The sequence below is a fragment of the Strigops habroptila genome, chromosome Z (assembly GCF_004027225.2).
Source record: "Strigops habroptila isolate Jane chromosome Z, bStrHab1.2.pri, whole genome shotgun sequence".
Lineage (NCBI taxonomy): Eukaryota > Metazoa > Chordata > Aves > Psittaciformes > Psittacidae > Strigops > Strigops habroptila.
In genome coordinates, this window is record NC_044302.2 from 78,697,365 (window position 1) to 78,714,468 (window position 17,104).

Below are 17,104 nucleotides of genomic sequence, written 5' to 3' on the forward strand. Positions count from 1 at the left end.
TGTCTGAAACTTCTCTTGACAGAAGTGCTGGATTTTTTTCCTACAATGCTATGAACTTCCTTAAGAGGCTGAAGTCTTCCATACCTAGTAGCTATTTCAGCCAGACATTCTAAAATAACAGCCAATATTATTCAAAAGTTTTCAGAGGGATGCTATGGAAAAATATTGTTTCTGTAAGATGACATGATTCCAGTGACGTTTATGGAGCAGGCTTAAAACCTTTTTGCATGAAAAACATACTGGTTTGTGACAGTACGCCTAAATTTTTTTCAAAAACCTGCCTCTGCAGAAACATATCGTGCAGTGTTGTTACATTTCCGCTTGTATGTCCTAAAGATCCTGTATGAAGTAAGAACACTAAGCGAGCTGTGCTGGCTTTCTCTACAATTGCTGCCCTGAAACTCTCAACTATGAGACACAGTCATCTGGCCTCGTGATACTGTCCTTCCACTTGCATTGGCAGGCCCAGCAAAAAGACGGATACAGAATGCACAACAGCTCTTCTCGAAGCGTGATAAGGTACAGCAAGCAGCCCAGGATAAAATCTCAGGGGCAGAAACTGGGAACTAAGTGAATGGAGATTTGGACTAGCCAGCTATAAAACTTAGCATTTAGGGACACTGAACTATTGGGCAAATAGGTCACTGGGAGAAAACCTGAATTAAGAAGCTAAAGACAATGATGATGCTGGGGGAGAGGGTTAGGTGGAGAGAGCCAGCCAAGCATGAAAAGGAAGGACATCATGAAGAAGACTGTCAGCCCACAGGATACATTTAAGGGCAGTTTTGGATGTGTGATGATAGACGACAGAGAATAGATAGAGGATGCAGTATCGAAGTAAAATAAGACAATGTATAAGAAATTGGGTGAAGAGGTGGAGAAAGATTATGCGAACCCTGGAAATGAAGCAAGGAAGATCACACTAGATATGAGCATTTCAGGGTTCAGGACGAAGAAGTAATGCAAGTTTGGATTCAATGGCAGAGGTAGGACACGCTAAGGCATCCTCTTCTCTACAGCCTGCCTTTAAACATCTCTTACATGCTGATTCAGAGCACCTTATTTTAGATTCCTCTGAACTGCAAATCATGAACAAACTGCAACTGGGAACACTGAGACATGGTGTTTCCAAAACAAAACAGAGGCAGCTCTCAGAATGCCCACAGCTGAATGAGCCAGGTTGTGGATTAAGTGTGCCACAGATGAAGAGACACAGCACAGAGCCAAAATCAGGTTGGAAAGACTTACTAGCTCAGATTCAGTGCCATGAAAATGTAGTTTATGACACTTCCAGGCATAACTTGAGTCTAGCAGCAGTTAGTGGCTCCCACATAAGCCTTGCCAGCCTCAAATAGCTGTATGCAGCATCAACACTGTGATCCTGGTATTGGCAAGCAGAGTGGCTCAACAAAGTCAGCTCAGGCTGTGTGCAGACCTGTTGGACTCAAGCTGGTTCTTACATGGTATTTGGGTGTCTGCATCATCCTCCTGAGTACACTGTGTTCTGCAAGAGCCTATTAGTTCCACTGAACAACTGAAGCACACTGTCTCTCTGCGTAGGAGCAACTTCCCACACCTGAGCCATCCCAGCTCCCAGAGTACGGGCAGGCAGAGCAGAAACACACCCACATGGCCTCGCACAAGCTAGCCCAGTCTGGCGACAAAAGCACTATGCTCATGCATAAATCAGTTAACTCTTCTGCTCCTTCTGGTACCCAGCATAACTCCAACTATCTTTACATCCAGATGAACTAATCCTTCTGCCTGTTCCCCCCAGATCAGGTACTGCAGAGCCTACTGCAAGCTGCTTACAGCTCTGGCAGCTATCTAGTGAAACAAAATTACGAAACTCATAAGAAAATGAAGAATAACAACAACGGGAAACCACAAAGCAATTACGATTCCAGAACAATCATCCCAAGGAATGGCAAAGTCTAACAAAACAACAGAAAAACCCAACTGGTTTTGAACTGGAGCTTCATCAGTTGATGAAAGGGATTCTGTAACATAGTATTTGCAATAGCAGGGAACCAAAAACAACTAACTGCAGGAGGTCCCTGTCAGTTCCATGCCATGTTTCTGAAATAAAAGCATAAAGGACCCCACCAACAATGAAGCCCTATCCCACTGTTTAACAATTGTAGAGGGCCTTGAATAGTGAGCCAGAAACCTTCCTACACTAACAAGTGAAAAACATAGTGAGCATGATATTACCAGGCATTCCAATAAGCGAGCAGGACGAGCAATAACTATCAGAATTTTTCTGACAAGTTGTTTAATAAATGCCATTTCTCCACTATCTGATCGCTCCTGAGCCTAGAAGAGAAAAATAAAGTGATTATAAAACAAATCACACTTGATGCACTACACAGAAAAGAATATATGATATTTGGAACACCTTTCAGGGTTTGAAGCATGTACTTAAGACAAACAGCATGTCACTTTCAAGATGCCAACAGAAATAACAAGGATTGGAGGAAGGCTGTGATTTCAAATTAAAGTAATCCCATTTGTACAATTCTAACGTGGTAACAACAAAATAAAAGTGCCTGCAATGGACATAATACCTACTTTTTTTTTTTAAACTTATACATCAGTTTTGCAAAAGGGACTATATTTCAATACAACATACATCTCTCTACATGTACAGCTATGTCTCAATTTGTTAATAATTTTAGGATGAAATGAAAACTGACCTAAGTAATATTGATTAACATAAGCAACATCCATGCCAGATTGATACTGATTTCCTATGGTCACGTCATACTAAAATGACAAGGACATATAAAAATATATATATACACACACATATGGAGAGAGGCTCCATCTAAAGGTACATGTAGAAAGGAAGACAATGAAAAATTGAGTTCTACAAAGATTACAACAAAGGGGGGAAAACTACTATAAAAGAACACATACATAAAAAATAGAAGGTTTGCTAACATTTGCACAATGGCCTGAACTGCATTTCAGATTTCTTCCAAATGTTGCTAAGAACCAATTATATAATTTAAGTATGCTAATGAATGCAAAGAAACCATATCATTCTCCTCCTGATGAAAATACACTAATAGCTCTTCACTCAAATACCAAAGCATTTCCTTGTTCTGAATAGCAGATTGTAGTTTTTCATCATCTCTTGCTTATTCAAAACCACAAAGAGAATTAAGAAACTAACATTTAAAAAGTAATTAATAAGGGTATTTTTCATACAATGTATCTAATTTTCTGAAGTAAAAAAAAAACCAACCTATGAAAATATGAAGCTACATATTGCTCTTAATACAAGCACTACAATTTTAAACTATATCAAATATCTGAGAAGAATTAATTTGTGAAGTTTGAAGTAGGAAAAGAAGAAAAAGGCACAAATACCAACTGGCACTCTGCAATTGGTTTTGGAAGACCCTTAAGTGGACAGAAGCATTTGTGTTCTGCACACTTACCAACCATGTCCAAAAAATCCTCTTTCAGAAACAAAACACCTGCCTATTACAATAACCAGCAAAATCCAGACCACCTTTGTGCAGTTTTGTGACCACTCAGGTGCTTACGTGAACAAAAGACTCATCTCATCTCACATTTAGGAGGGATGAAGCAGTAAAGCATTCAGGTCCACTTGACCTTAACATTGTAAAAATGTTGGTTGAACTGAGCTGCTCAAACCTCAAGGGAACCTTCCCCTGGTATGCAAAGTAACCACAACATGCCAACTAGCAGTAGGAGATGCAGCTTTCCACTGAGCCTCACAGCTGGGAACTGACAACAAATGAATTGCATGAATCCAAAGCACAACAAAGTGCCCATAACCCAGTTGTGAAAAGAGAAAGTTTTCTTACTGGCAGATTTTGCTATTAACAGGTATTATGTAGTTGACTCAAAAGTTAAGTCTGACTATTTTAAGGTATTATGTTTTGCAGAACAGGAAATTTTTACATAATAAAGGATTAGCATCATAGAACATGACAAAATGAGTGTTTTGGTGGTTTTTGGTTTGGTTTTGGTTTTGTTTTTGTGGGGTTTTTTTTAATGCATTAATTTATGTGCAGACCGGAGAATAACTTGCTAGAGTGGGTTTTTTTTAGTGGGTCTGGGGGGGGTATTAAGTGAACGACTGAACATGTACTCCTAACTCCACTGACTGAAGCCATTTTAAAGGATATATTCTTAACATTGATTAACAGTGGTTCCGTGAATCTTAACTTAGACATGTTTCCTTGTATTTTGACACAATCACCAACATAACATAATTCACAGTCAGATATCTCCAGCCAACTGGCCAACTCTGCCTGCACTTTGGCATCATAAAACTCAGGAGTATTTCACAAGAAGGTCACTAGTTCACGCTTCCTTTTGACTAGTAAGCAAGCTCTATTTATTTTCTGTTTAAAAAAAACAGGGTTTCAATAATCCAGAAATAAATCACGGATGTTTTAAGTTTTGCATTGTTTTATGAAGAAGAGAAGTTCAAAATAGAATAGTTACAGAAAATCTATTTAGTGAATAGAAGTTTACAAAAAAGCAGCATAGAGGGAGGAAATTAAAAAAAAAAAAAAAAAAAAAATCAACCAAAGCCTTTAGCAACTGCTCTTGCATTCAAAAAAAAGCAGAAGACAATACAGAAATTAAGCTAGGCATGGTATCTTAACACCTCAGTCAGAAAATTTCAAGTCAGTATCAAATCTGCTGGTCTATCACATTAACTTTGGCTCAAAATGTGCTATCAAATCCCACACAAACTAGTACATTACATGATGTACTCACTGGTTTTAAAATGATACATTCATAAACTGCAGTCATAGTGCATTTATTTTGTCAAGTTCTAAGTTCTTCATTCATTTAGTCGATTATGGAAGTTTCAACACTTTCAGAAATTACATTATGTCTGTTAATAAGCAGTTTAATTATGAAAGGATTATTATAAATATTTAAATCATTAAATAAGCTCTAGCAAAGGGAAAGCTAAGGGTTGCTGTCTGCTTTCTCGACACAGCAGGCAATTAGTAGAGTTGATAAAGCGGAAAGTGTGTATGTTTCCTCATTTATCCACAGTAAATGGAATAGCAAACCTTCTCATTTAGGGCTTACGCACACACTTCTGTAAGCAATCTATAACTTGCACTGCATGACAAAATGCTGTTGTTTCTGGAATCTTTACAACCCATCTATTCCACACTAGTACATTAGGATACCTTATAGTCTCTGTAGTGGTCCTTACATAGAATAAAACTGCTATGAATACTACTTTGACAATTATTCGAGTGAACAGTCATGATTATTTCAAGACAACTCCTCTTTGGCTAACAGATTAAATGGTTTTTCAAACAAACACAAAACTCTTCTCACAGCTCATACCTCCTGAAGCAATTTGTCTAATTTCTGCTGTAATTCAAGGAAGTATCGTGACGTGATGAGGCCCTGGTGAGACTTATCCAAACAATCTCGAGCCAGTTCTGTGATCTGATGGTGGGTAAAACTGAGCACTCCATCTGCCAGGGGAAGGACATTCTCTGGAGAGTGATTTGTTATAATGTCGTGAAGCCTCTCTTCCATCTGAGCTGTGGCCTATAGACAAATAGATATATGATACATTGAATAAGCCAGCTTTACATGAATCTAATAGCCTCAGAGCTTATGTTCTGTGATGCTTCTCTACTGCCTAAGAAGTTACCTTGCTGGAATGTGTGAAAAGTTACCAAGTTGGAATGCATGGAATGACTGAAGCAAAAAAGTAAGCAAACAGAAATGCAAAGTGCCAGATGACGTTTCCCCACATTAGCAGTTCAGAAAAGCAACAGCCTTACTGTTCTACTATGCAGATCCTCCCCTTTATCTGCCACTGCTGATTTAACTGTGCACTAATCTTGTGATGATCACTAAACAGAACACCGATGATTATAAAACTTTAAGTCCAAAATAAAAAGAGGGGAGTGGAGGAAGAGAACTCATGGGGTTCTACTTTGTTCTGCTAAAACTGCACATACTACAGAATATCCAGAATATCTTGCCTCCTTTCAGGCAGGTTTATACCACAAGAATATTTCACTGGGCAGAGTCTGAATGAACACTGACTGATTAAAAGCACCAGAGGCTCACTGGTCCTGCCAGATGCGTTTGCAGGTTGCTAAGTATGTCTGTTTTACAAAATCAACTTTCTGGTTCTCACAAAACTGCAGACTCTAAAGATAGTTTTATTATTAAAAAGTAATCTTGCACACCTCTTAGTTCTTATCTAAGTGAAATGGGTGGATCATTCCACATTTGAAATTGCTGCTCAATTGCTCTGCGAATTCTGACAAACCTCTCTTCATGTATCTATGAATACGAACAAATTTCTTCTATTTTTACACACTTTTTACAACAGTATCAGCTTTACCTTATTTTATATTCCAGGGGTCATCAAAATCCTAGAAGCAACGAAGACTGCAGTGCTCTGAGCTACACATCTGCACCTAGGAACTAAGACTGTGTCTCAGACCGCTGGACATGACAGCAACACATCCCCATTTGGTACCTCATAAACCTCCATACCTGTGTAGTGATCTTCACCGTTAAATTAAGTATATAATGAGTATTTGGGAAAAGGAATAAATGCCACTTAAAGAAAGGAATTTGTAGGTATATCAGCAGATGCTGCACAAGACTTCTCAACAGAAACCATTTTTGGTTTATTAATTCAGTAAACATTTATCCCAAGTACACACCACCTATATAAATAAAATGTACCATCAGTTACCAATCAGCAGAATGTATTACCAGCATGATTAATTTCAAAACCAGTTCAGCAGCTTTGCCAAATTGTCCAGTTCTCAGCAGGGATTTTCTTTATTGTGATTTTATCTTTGTAATAAGACTTAAGTGATGCTTTATGAAAACCATTACTGGGTTGGATCATCAGTTCTCATAAAAAAACCCCACCACTTACTTAAAACCTATGTAGCCTATCAATTTAGATACTAGGTATCTTAAATATAATTCATTACCTTTGGGAACCTTTCTTTGTAGACATGGTTCATCATAATTATTTCATTGTCACAGCAGGCAGGAGAACGTCCAGGGCTGCAAGCAAAGCAAATTATTCCTTTAAACTTCTCTCAGCATGAGCTATACTTAGTTATCATATTTTTTGTACAGTTTATTTGCAAGAAAAAGTCAACACAAGCTTCACAGGAAAAGTGCATTCTCTAATCTGGTACACTTGGTTCATTTCTGCTATTTCTGACCAGGCCTTAAAGGTTATTTAATGTGCTTGACGTCTAACTGCTAACTATGTTCTTACTTTGTAACTACCCTTCACATATAGGCAGTTTTGCAACACTTGTGAACATCACCTCTTTCTCAGAAGGGCAACAGAAATATACTTAACTGTTAATTATGGCTATACCTGCCTCTTTGAAGGTTACATGCAATCAAAATAGCAATAACTGACCAAGAACTGTTAGCTGCAAGTGAAAACGTTAAGGAGTTTGTTGGTTTTTTTGGGGGTTTTGTTGGTTGTTTTTTGTTTAAACCAAAACTATCAAATTTCAACCTGACTAGCAGATAAAGGCAGCAACTTCCTACAATTAATGGCCAAACATATCCATGAGTTCCATCCATGCTGGGGTACTGTGCCTTGTAAGAAAAGTACGAGACTTGCAGGAAAACAAGTCCATATAAGGTACCCATCGCCTCAGCTAACCTACAAAACTGCTTTCTGCAATCATGAGCCTCATTGTCCATTGTAACTGCCTTTGAAAAATTTCCATCTGATTTTCCGATTGGTGACACTGGCCCATTCAGTCTGGTCTAAAAGATGAGCAGTAGATAAGAAAACCCACAAAGGGGATTCTATCCTTTAGGAGTGACTTTATCATAATGTGTACAGAAGGGCTTCTTGCATGAGCAGAAGAACCCAAGTTGCCAGGGCGGGGAACGTCAGTCTAGGCCCCTCCTACCAGTTTGATGTCAGTGCCAGCAACAGATGCCCAGAGCCTGGAAAGGGATCGCATGTCAGCAGGAGTGCACCTGAAGAGCAGCATGAAAGAATTCTTGCACTCCAGACAGCATGTCAGCTTCATAGAGAGCCCAACTTAAATGACTCTATGCCAGTGCATGCAGCATGGGAAATAACAAGGGGAGCTGGAGACGTTCACATGCCTGCAGGGCTTATTAGCATCATGGAGACATAGATGGATGGCTCCTGTGGAATGCTGGAATGGAAGGATACAGGCTTTTTCGGAAGGACAGGCTGAGGATACGACGAAGGGGTGCCATCCTCTATGCCACTGACCAGCTGGAGTGCGCAGAGCTCTGACTGGGAAAGGATTAGAAGCTGGCCAAGAGCTTATGGGTCAGAATTAAAGGGAGGGCAGGGACAGGGAACATTACAGTGGAGTCTGCTGCAGGCCACCCAACCAGGAAGACTGAGTGGATGAGGCCCTCTATAGACAGATAGGTGCAGCCTCACATTCACACGCCGTGGTCCTCACGGGGGGCTTCAACCATCCCAACATCTATTGGAGGGACAACACAGCAGGGCGTAACCAATCCAGGAGGTTCCTGGAATGTGTTGTTGGTAACTCCCTTCTCCAAGTGACAGAGGAAGCCACTAGGAAGGGGGCTATGCTGGACCTTGTTCTCACCAACAGGGAAAGGCTGGTGGGGAATGTGAGGCTGAAGGGAAGCCTTGGCTGCAGTGACCATGAAATGGTGGGGTTCAAGATCCTGAGAGCAGCAAGGAGGGTGCACAGCAAACTTGCTGCCGTGGACCTCAGCAGAGTGGGCTTTGGCCTCTTCAGGAACCTGCATGGTGGGGTACCATGGGATGAAGCCCTGGAGGGAAGAGGGGCTCAAGAAAGCTGGTTAGTACTCAAGGATCACCTCCTGCAAGCTCAGTGATGATGCATCCCAACAAGGAGGAAGTCAGGCAAAAACAGGAGGAGGCCTGTGTGGATGAACAAGAGCTCCTGGACAAACACAAACATACAAAAAAAGCCTAAAGAGGGTGTAAGCAGATACTCTTGGAGGTATATAGATGAATTGCCCAAGCAGCCAGGGATCAGATTAGGAAAGCTAAAGCCCTGACAGAATAATCTGGTCAGGAATGTCAAGGGCAACAAGAAAAGCTTCCATAGGTAAGCCAGTGATAAAAGGAAGATGAGGGAAAATGTGGGCCTTCCTCTGGAAGGAAAAGGGAAACTTGGTCACCTGAACACGGAGAAGGTCAAGGTACTCAGCGACTCTTTTGCCCCAGGCTTCACTGGCAGGAGCTCAAGCCACACTTCCAGTAGAAGAAAAAGATGGGGACTGGGGGAATGAAGAATTGCCTGCTGTAGAAGGTCAGGCTCGAGAACATCTAAGGAACCTGAAGGTGCACAAGTCCATGGGAACTGAAAACAGGCATCCAGGGGTCCTGAGGGAACTGGTGGGTGAAGTAGCTCAGCCACAATCCATCATCTCTGAGAAGTTGTGGCAGTCCAGAGAAGTTCTCACTGACTGGAAAAAGGGAAACATAATCCCCATTTTTAAAAAGCAAAAAAAGGAAGACCCAGGGAACTACAGGCTAGTCAGTCTCACATGGGTGCTGGGCAAGATCATGGACTTGATCCTCCTGGAAACTATACTACTGCATATGGAAAACAGGGAGCTGATTGGTGACAGCCAACATGCCTTCACCAGGGGCAAATCATGCCTGACAAATTTGGTGGCCAGGGTTACAGTGCTGGTGGAGAAGGGAAGAGCGACTGATGTCATCTACCTGGACTTGTGCAAGGCATTTGACACTGCCCCGCATGACATCCTTGTCTCTAAACTGGAGAAATATGGATTTAACAGATGGACCATGCGTTGTATAAAGAACTGGCTGGATGGCCACACACAAAGAGTTGTGGTCAGCAGCTCGATGTCCAGGGGGAGACCAGTGACAAGTGGTGCCCCTCAGGGATCGGTGCTGGGACTGGCACTATCTAACATCTTTGTCGGTGACATGGACAGCGGGATTGATGCGCCCTCAGCAAGTTTGCTGACGACACCAAGCTGTGTGGTTCGTTGATACGCTGGAGGAAAGGGATGACATCCAGAGGGACCTGGACATGCTTGAGAGGTGGCCAATGCCAACCTCATGAAGTTCAACATGGCCAAGGGCAAGGTCCTACACCTGGGTCGGGGCAATCCCAGGCACAGCTACAGGTTGGGCAGAGACTGGACTGAGGTCAGCTGTGAGGAGAAGGACGTGGGGGTGTTGGTCGATGAGAAGCTCAACATGACCTAGCAGTGTGTGCTCAAAGCCTAGCTTGAAGCCAACCACGTGCTGGGCTGCATCAAAAGGAGCATGACCAGGAGGTTGAGGGAGTTGATTCTCCACCTCTACTCCACTCTCATGAGACCCCACCAGCTGTGTTCAGCTCTGGGGCCCCCAGCATAACAACGATGTAGAGCTGTTGGAGCAAGTCCAGAGGAGGCCACAAAGATGCTCCGAGGGCCGGAGAACCTCTCGTATGAAGACAGCCTTAAAGAGTTGGGCTTGTTCAGCCTGGAGAAGAGAAGGCTCTGGGGAGACCTCACAGTAGCCTTCCAGCACCTAAAGGGGACCTGCAAGGAATCTGGAAAGGGACTTTTTACAAGGGCATGTAGGGACAGGACCAGGGGGAATGGCTTTAAGCTGAAAGAGGGTAGATTTAGTTTAGATATTACAAAGAAATTCTTTACTGTGAGGGTGGTGAGGCACTGGAACAGGCTGACTGAAGGAGTTGTGGATGTCCCATCCCTGGAAGTGTTCAAGGTCAGGATGGACAGGACTTTGATCAACCCAGTCTAGTGGAAGGTGTCCCTGCCCATGGCAGGGGGGTTGGAACGAGATGATCTTTAACACTGCTTCCAACCCAAATGAAGGGAAGTCTATGATTCTGTAACTGGCTTTTGGCTTTTTAAAAGGGCAAAAATGAAAGCTGAAGGTATCACCATGGTGGGTCCTTTAACTGATATGGACAATCTGTTATGGACATCCGCAGGCAAAATCACTGAGGACAGGGTAGGTGTTCTTTATCACGTTTCTTTCTAGATAGTCCCAGGATATAATGCATTTTGAACTAGTTTTGCAAATATAGACTTTATTCTGCAAACAGTTTGAACTCTGGAAAAGAACCAGTGCTAATGTCAGATTAGTAATGACAAGCTCATTAAGAGTTCATGAGGGTTAGTTGCCTTCTATTAAGACCTAGCCTACAACATTAAGTGGTTTACAACCACTTAAGTAAAGCCATTATTAAATCCAGGAGCAAGAATCTAAAAAGACTATTCATAATTCAGCCTCAGATGCATACTTCCTGTATTATACTTCAGCAATTTCAAAAACAGTGAACATCCACAGTATGCAAAACCATGATGCTCCAGAACACGTGAATTTAGATCCAACCCTTATTTCCAGGTAGACAAACTTACCTGAGACTTCGGGACCGTGGGCGCATTGCATTGGTCCTGCATCTGTTATCACTGGCAATGCTCTCAGTAGTACAGAAATGTTTAGACAGAAAATGTAGTTCATCAGGTGTCGGTTGGTATGGTAACTGGTGTAGCTTCTCTTGAGATGAGCAGGATGACTACAAGAGCAGAACAGAACAGAACATAAGCTTCTGTTAGAGCAAAAAAACATTTTAAAGACCATATTCAGTGCTTATGAATAAAGCTTTTCAATTTAAAAATTACAGGGACTGTTTCCCATGCCTGACTATCAATTTAAAGAAGAAAATAAATAATTAGTCTCAACTTGAAGAGCTAAATATAGAGTAAGTATAAACAAACTACTTCAGTCCCAAAAGAAAGAGCTATTGCATTTCAAAAATTTAAATTTCCTGTAAGGTTAAGATGACATCTAATGTCAGTACACACGCAAATATGCAAGAATAGTTAAAATGGGTCTGCTGAAAATTAATTATTCGAATAGGACAGCATAAGTATGATAACTGTAGAATATAACATTGCCACAAAACAAATTGTCAATTACATAATGAAAGGACTTCATTATCCATATTTAAGACATTATTGATGCTTTAAAAAAAATGAAACTAAATGTAATTTCAGTCCTTGCTGACAAAATTCATACGCTATTTTCTTATAAAAGCCTATACATTCAAAATGAAGTGAAAGAACTTCATACATTTATCAGTAACATTATAAATGCATTTATGAAGACAGTTCTATGGCTTCCAAAAGTGAAAGGATTTACACCCAAATGATCCACTTAGAATAAAAATGGAATATACAGACAGGTATGAAATTCGAAGTTCTACCACAATTAACTAGCCTTGTGAAACTGCATGTGTAAAACAACACTACATAAAGCACTGCATATGATGAAACTATCATATTTTACTCTCTTTTCTGCAGCGCAGCTAGCTACCTGAGCCACTCGAAATGTTTGGAGGCAAAACTTTGAAACTACTTCACTGATACTGGATTTGATGTCCTTTTAACGAACATGTACATAGTTCAGTGCACTAAGAGTCAACCTTGCTAATCTGGACTGACTAGTGTAGACAGAGAAATGCTCTGCTGTTTCCAGTTCCAAAACTAGTTTCCAAGATAGCTCGTTCATAAATATCCTTGTACAACTGCACAAAGCTGACTGGTAGCATGCAGCCATTCCCTTTATTTTACCCGCAGAGCAGAAGTCAAAAACTTGTATGCCCTTCTGGAGCTCTTCAGTCTCCAGCTAGCTTTTTTAAAGAACAGTAGTTCCTCTTGTATGTTAGTTTTCATGTACACATTATTGTTCTTATCTGTCTTCTCACATATGACACCAAAGCCCCTGCCTTTTCTTGGAGGCCACCTCAGTAAGAGCTTCTTTGCTGTATTAACCCTTGTGATGGAAATCAGTACTTCTGTACTGTACACACATTGCCCTATATTGCTAAGGTCAGCAGGTAATATCCAGGCAGGTTAGCACAGAAGCTGAAGAGTCCTCTTAATTTCACGGCAACTTGTGTAGTAAAGGCTGAGTATATCCTGATTCCTACGAACTCTAGAAGAGCTTACTTATCACGCTAGATCTCATGAAGTCATCTCTTAAAGACAAAAAAGAAAACCTACTGCTGGGAAAGGTTAACTCACACAGGACTGGTCTTCATTGGAAGGCTGCATCACATCAGAACGAGACAAAGTTAGCAAGACTGCATTACCTTGCTTTGCTGCAGGCTAAGAACCACATACACCAAGAATCTAACTCAGTTCACATGACAAGTAGTAACTTGTCAAATCACAGAAATTCAGCCCTAGCATATTACATTACATGCATAATTCAGCACACAGCATAGATAAATTCTTTCTTATCTCACACTACAGCAGCTAGTTGCAGTTAACCTCATGGTGTATTTCCTACAGCCATGCTCCATAAGATAAAAAATACTTCAGAACAGGGGAATTTCCCAATGCAGACCATTACAGATGGCTATTTTTATAAAGTCAATCTCTACCTCTTCAGCTTCGGGGGATCCTGGGAACACCAGGAGGACAATAACCTGTATCACACATTTCCTCACCTGAAGTGTCAGAGAGTCTAGATCCAACAGGATTAAAACAAGAATCTTCCATTCACTAAGAACTCTCAGTTGTTTCAGGACCATCACAGGCACAGGGTGTGTTTTCTTGAAGGTCTACAATTCTAATCTCTGTACAAATCCAAATCCTCATAGCAAAACTCTTTACAAAATTAAGTCTCCTGGCATTCTAGAACAGCTGCTGCCAAAATCATTTTAAGATTTAACATACTTTTAATATGCAGAACCAGAGTGCATCATGGCAATGCAAATTGTTCTTCTAACACAGAAAAGCAAATTTGCAGCCAATACCAGCTAATGTAACTCCAAAGTCTCTTTCCTCATCTCCTTACCCTATTTCCCCATCCAAAGAAGCTTCCAAGAATATAATCTATTGGCAAAAATATGCAACTGAGTATTTTCTCATTTTATACTTTTTCTAGGCTTGCTCTCCTAAAAGACACAAAATCATCTCAACTGCATCTCGTAACTGGCAAGATTTGATCGAACTTTGCTGGCATACAAACAAGAGTTTCTTTTCAAACAAATAATCTTAGCAGGAAATATTTTCATTTGACTACAACATCGTTGTGAAAACTGGTATATGTGGTACTTGCACCACTTCCAAACCCATGCACTTCCATGAAATTGGGAATTCCATCAGTCTCTCCACTTTCAATATTTAAAAAAAAAAAAAGCCCACAGGCTAACAACAAATGGTGAACCACTGAGCATAATCATGATTACCTCAGACCCTTCTACCCCTGCTTTGACTTTTGCTTTAGAAGATTAAAGTTGTGCTGTACTGTGATGTGCAAAAACTGTTTCTGGTCTCCAGTTCATACAACTCTGGATTAAGATGGACCTTAATTATCCAGCACTGAAAAGGGATCATTGTGTATGTACACTTAGGCTACAGGGTGTGAAGTGGTCCCTCATTACCTCTAAGTATTTCTAAGAATGTGGAGGAGGAGATTGCACACTGCTAGCTGTTTCATCATGTACTTTTGAATCATGTACTTTTGATTCTGAGTAAGTACATGAAAACAGTTAGATGGGCACACTTCCAGCCTTCATTTTCTTTTTCTTCATGTATATCGTCCAAAAGAAAGCGAAAAACATCTCTAAGAAGCAAAGAAATAGTGGCTAGATTTAAAATTCAGAGGTTGTCCCAGTGTTCTTGCACGGCTCATCAGCAGTAGAGGATTCTTGGTGGAAAGGAGGGTGGTGGTGTGAAAAAAACCTCACAACAAACTAACCGTAAGAAATGCATTGCATAAATTCCCTATTGCTGGTTTCTTCATCAAAATTCAAACTTATTTATTGGAAAAACAGATTTCTTTCCACAAGTCAGAAGCTGTTCGTTCAATGCTGGGGAAGACATCTATTTTAGTATTTATACAATGTGGTCTAGTCACAAAATATCAAGGGAGAACTCAACAACTGTCTGTTACGAAGTTAAGGTATCTAAGTCCATAAATGGCAGTGCTATATTTTTTCATAAGAAATGCAAAACCAATGTAAAACTGCTGCACCAGGATGCATACACCAGATAGTAAACTTAAGTGAGAATGAAATATATGAACTAGAATTACCATTTTAAAATTGAAGATGTCAAAGAAAAAGCACATGAGTACAGACTGAAAATTAAAACTGTGTTTTGATATGTTTCTGACACAGCTTCTCATTTCCTTTCTAGCACAAGCCTGTTTCTTGCAACAATGATGGGGTTGCTACAGCAATTACTTCTTATCTGACATAACCTTCTTTATGTCAATATATTTTAAGTGAAGAGCACAGCATATTAAGTCTAGTTCCAATGAGAGGTGTACAAACGTACTATGGAAAGTGATTAGGGAATTAATGTGAAACTAATCAATTTGTTCGGAAAAAGTAAGATCTACACAGGAAGGAAAGCAGAGGTCAAAAATCAGTGCAGCTGAGGAACAGTTCTTAAGATCCATGAAATCCTTCAATCTGGTTTGAACTCAGCAGGAATTGAATTAACTCTTCCAAAGCTTTTGTGAACAAAAATAAAATAAGAGTTGATTATAACATAAAATGGTCAGATTTCATCAGTGTATAGGATGTGGAACTCAGCTATCTCACAAAAGAAACAACACACCTGGGAAAAGAGAGCTTACTTAAATTGTAAAAGAAACATTTACAAAAAACCAGGTATCAGGTGTCCGGTAAAATGTAGAAAAGGTAAAAAAGATAAAAACATAAATCATTTTTACCACAAAAGGAAAAAACCAAGGCTAAAGATGTAAAACAATTTTTGAAGAGTTCTAGTTGGATCTACAGGGACCAAGCTCTTTACTGCAGAAGATGTAACTGTCAAAATGCCAAATATTTACTATTTCCAAAGCAGGCTTTCTCCACAGCTTTACTTCCCCAGTCTTTCTTGTGTGACTATCACAACAGACAGCTTAGTTCCAGGTTGTGACATGACCCAGTATTGTCCAGAAGTACACGTGTACTTCTCCCACTGCCTAAGTATTGAAGCAGAATCTCCATGCACTGCGATGGTGCACATCATGAATCAGACGGTACATGCCTGGCAGGGAGGCTGATACAACATCACATCAAAAGGATTGCTCTAACAGGAAAAAAATATCAAATTAAGACTTACATTTATGCAATTATATATCCCAAAGATTCTTCTATTCTAATTATAACTATCTAAAATGCTAAATATCTAGCCTGTTATCATTATTGCCAAAGAAAAAAGGCAAATGCATGATTCATGCCATCTTAACAGAGCAGTCTGACCTAGGATTCATGAATCACATCATAGAGTGATTTCTCTTTCTCCTTCTTATCAAGGAAGTCTCACTTAAAATGTGATACATAACTACCACATGGTTAAAATAAGGCAGTATGTCTCCCTTCCTACTGCTCCACAGATCAAGAGGGGGCAGTTAAACACTACTCACTGCCAGAAAATCTAACAAAATCACACATTGCCTAAATTTTTCTTCTATTTCAGGGAAGTAAAGTGGTTTTGTATCCCATATTACTTGAAAGTCCACCCACAGCAGCAAAATCCACATTGCTTTCTTCTAAGAGAAGCAAGCTACATTTGAGATGATATGGCATGTATTAGAAACATATCAGCACACAAAGTGGATACTTACAGAAACAGTTGAGCTGGGTGTATTTGTACCATAGCCAGAAGAAGGGAGAGAAGCCAAAGACCAGCGGCGACCATCGGTCCTGTTGTGAAACCGTGGTTAGTCAAATGAATACTGCAGTATTCTAACACAGAAACATCTTTGGAAGTATTACTGTGTAAAACTGCATTCCAAAAGCATGATAGAAACAGGGGTTTTTGAAAAATTAAACTTTCACAGAGCACCACAATAAACATTCAGCAAGGATGACTTGGGCTTACACATCTTTTCCTAGTTAAAGATCTGTGAGATGAAACAACCAGAAAGTGGCTGAACAGCTCCACAGAATTGGTGTCTCACTGAAACACATAGAAATGGACACAGAGAACAGCTCCACAGAATTGGTGTCTTACTAAACACACAGAAATGGACCACAGAGAGTGTTCGCAACTCTCAGGTCCATCAAATGAAAAT

General features: G+C 40.3%; 1 protein-coding gene across 11 annotated transcripts in view; it reads right to left on the reverse strand.

The window, feature by feature from the left end:
* The window catches only part of MAST4 (microtubule associated serine/threonine kinase family member 4), a 296,950-nt gene that overhangs the window by 48,879 nt on the left and 230,967 nt on the right, over positions 1-17,104 (reverse strand). For all 11 annotated transcript variants that reach the window (XM_030512637.1, XM_030512641.1, XM_030512640.1 and 8 more), the window contains 5 exons: positions 16,655-16,733; positions 11,422-11,579; positions 6,984-7,059; positions 5,356-5,565; positions 2,215-2,316 (listed from right to left, as the gene is read on the reverse strand). In XM_030512637.1, the coding sequence (XP_030368497.1) occupies positions 2,215-2,316; positions 5,356-5,565; positions 6,984-7,059; positions 11,422-11,579; positions 16,655-16,733 (625 nt within the window). The remainder of the gene's footprint in view (positions 1-2,214; positions 2,317-5,355; positions 5,566-6,983; positions 7,060-11,421; positions 11,580-16,654; positions 16,734-17,104) is intronic.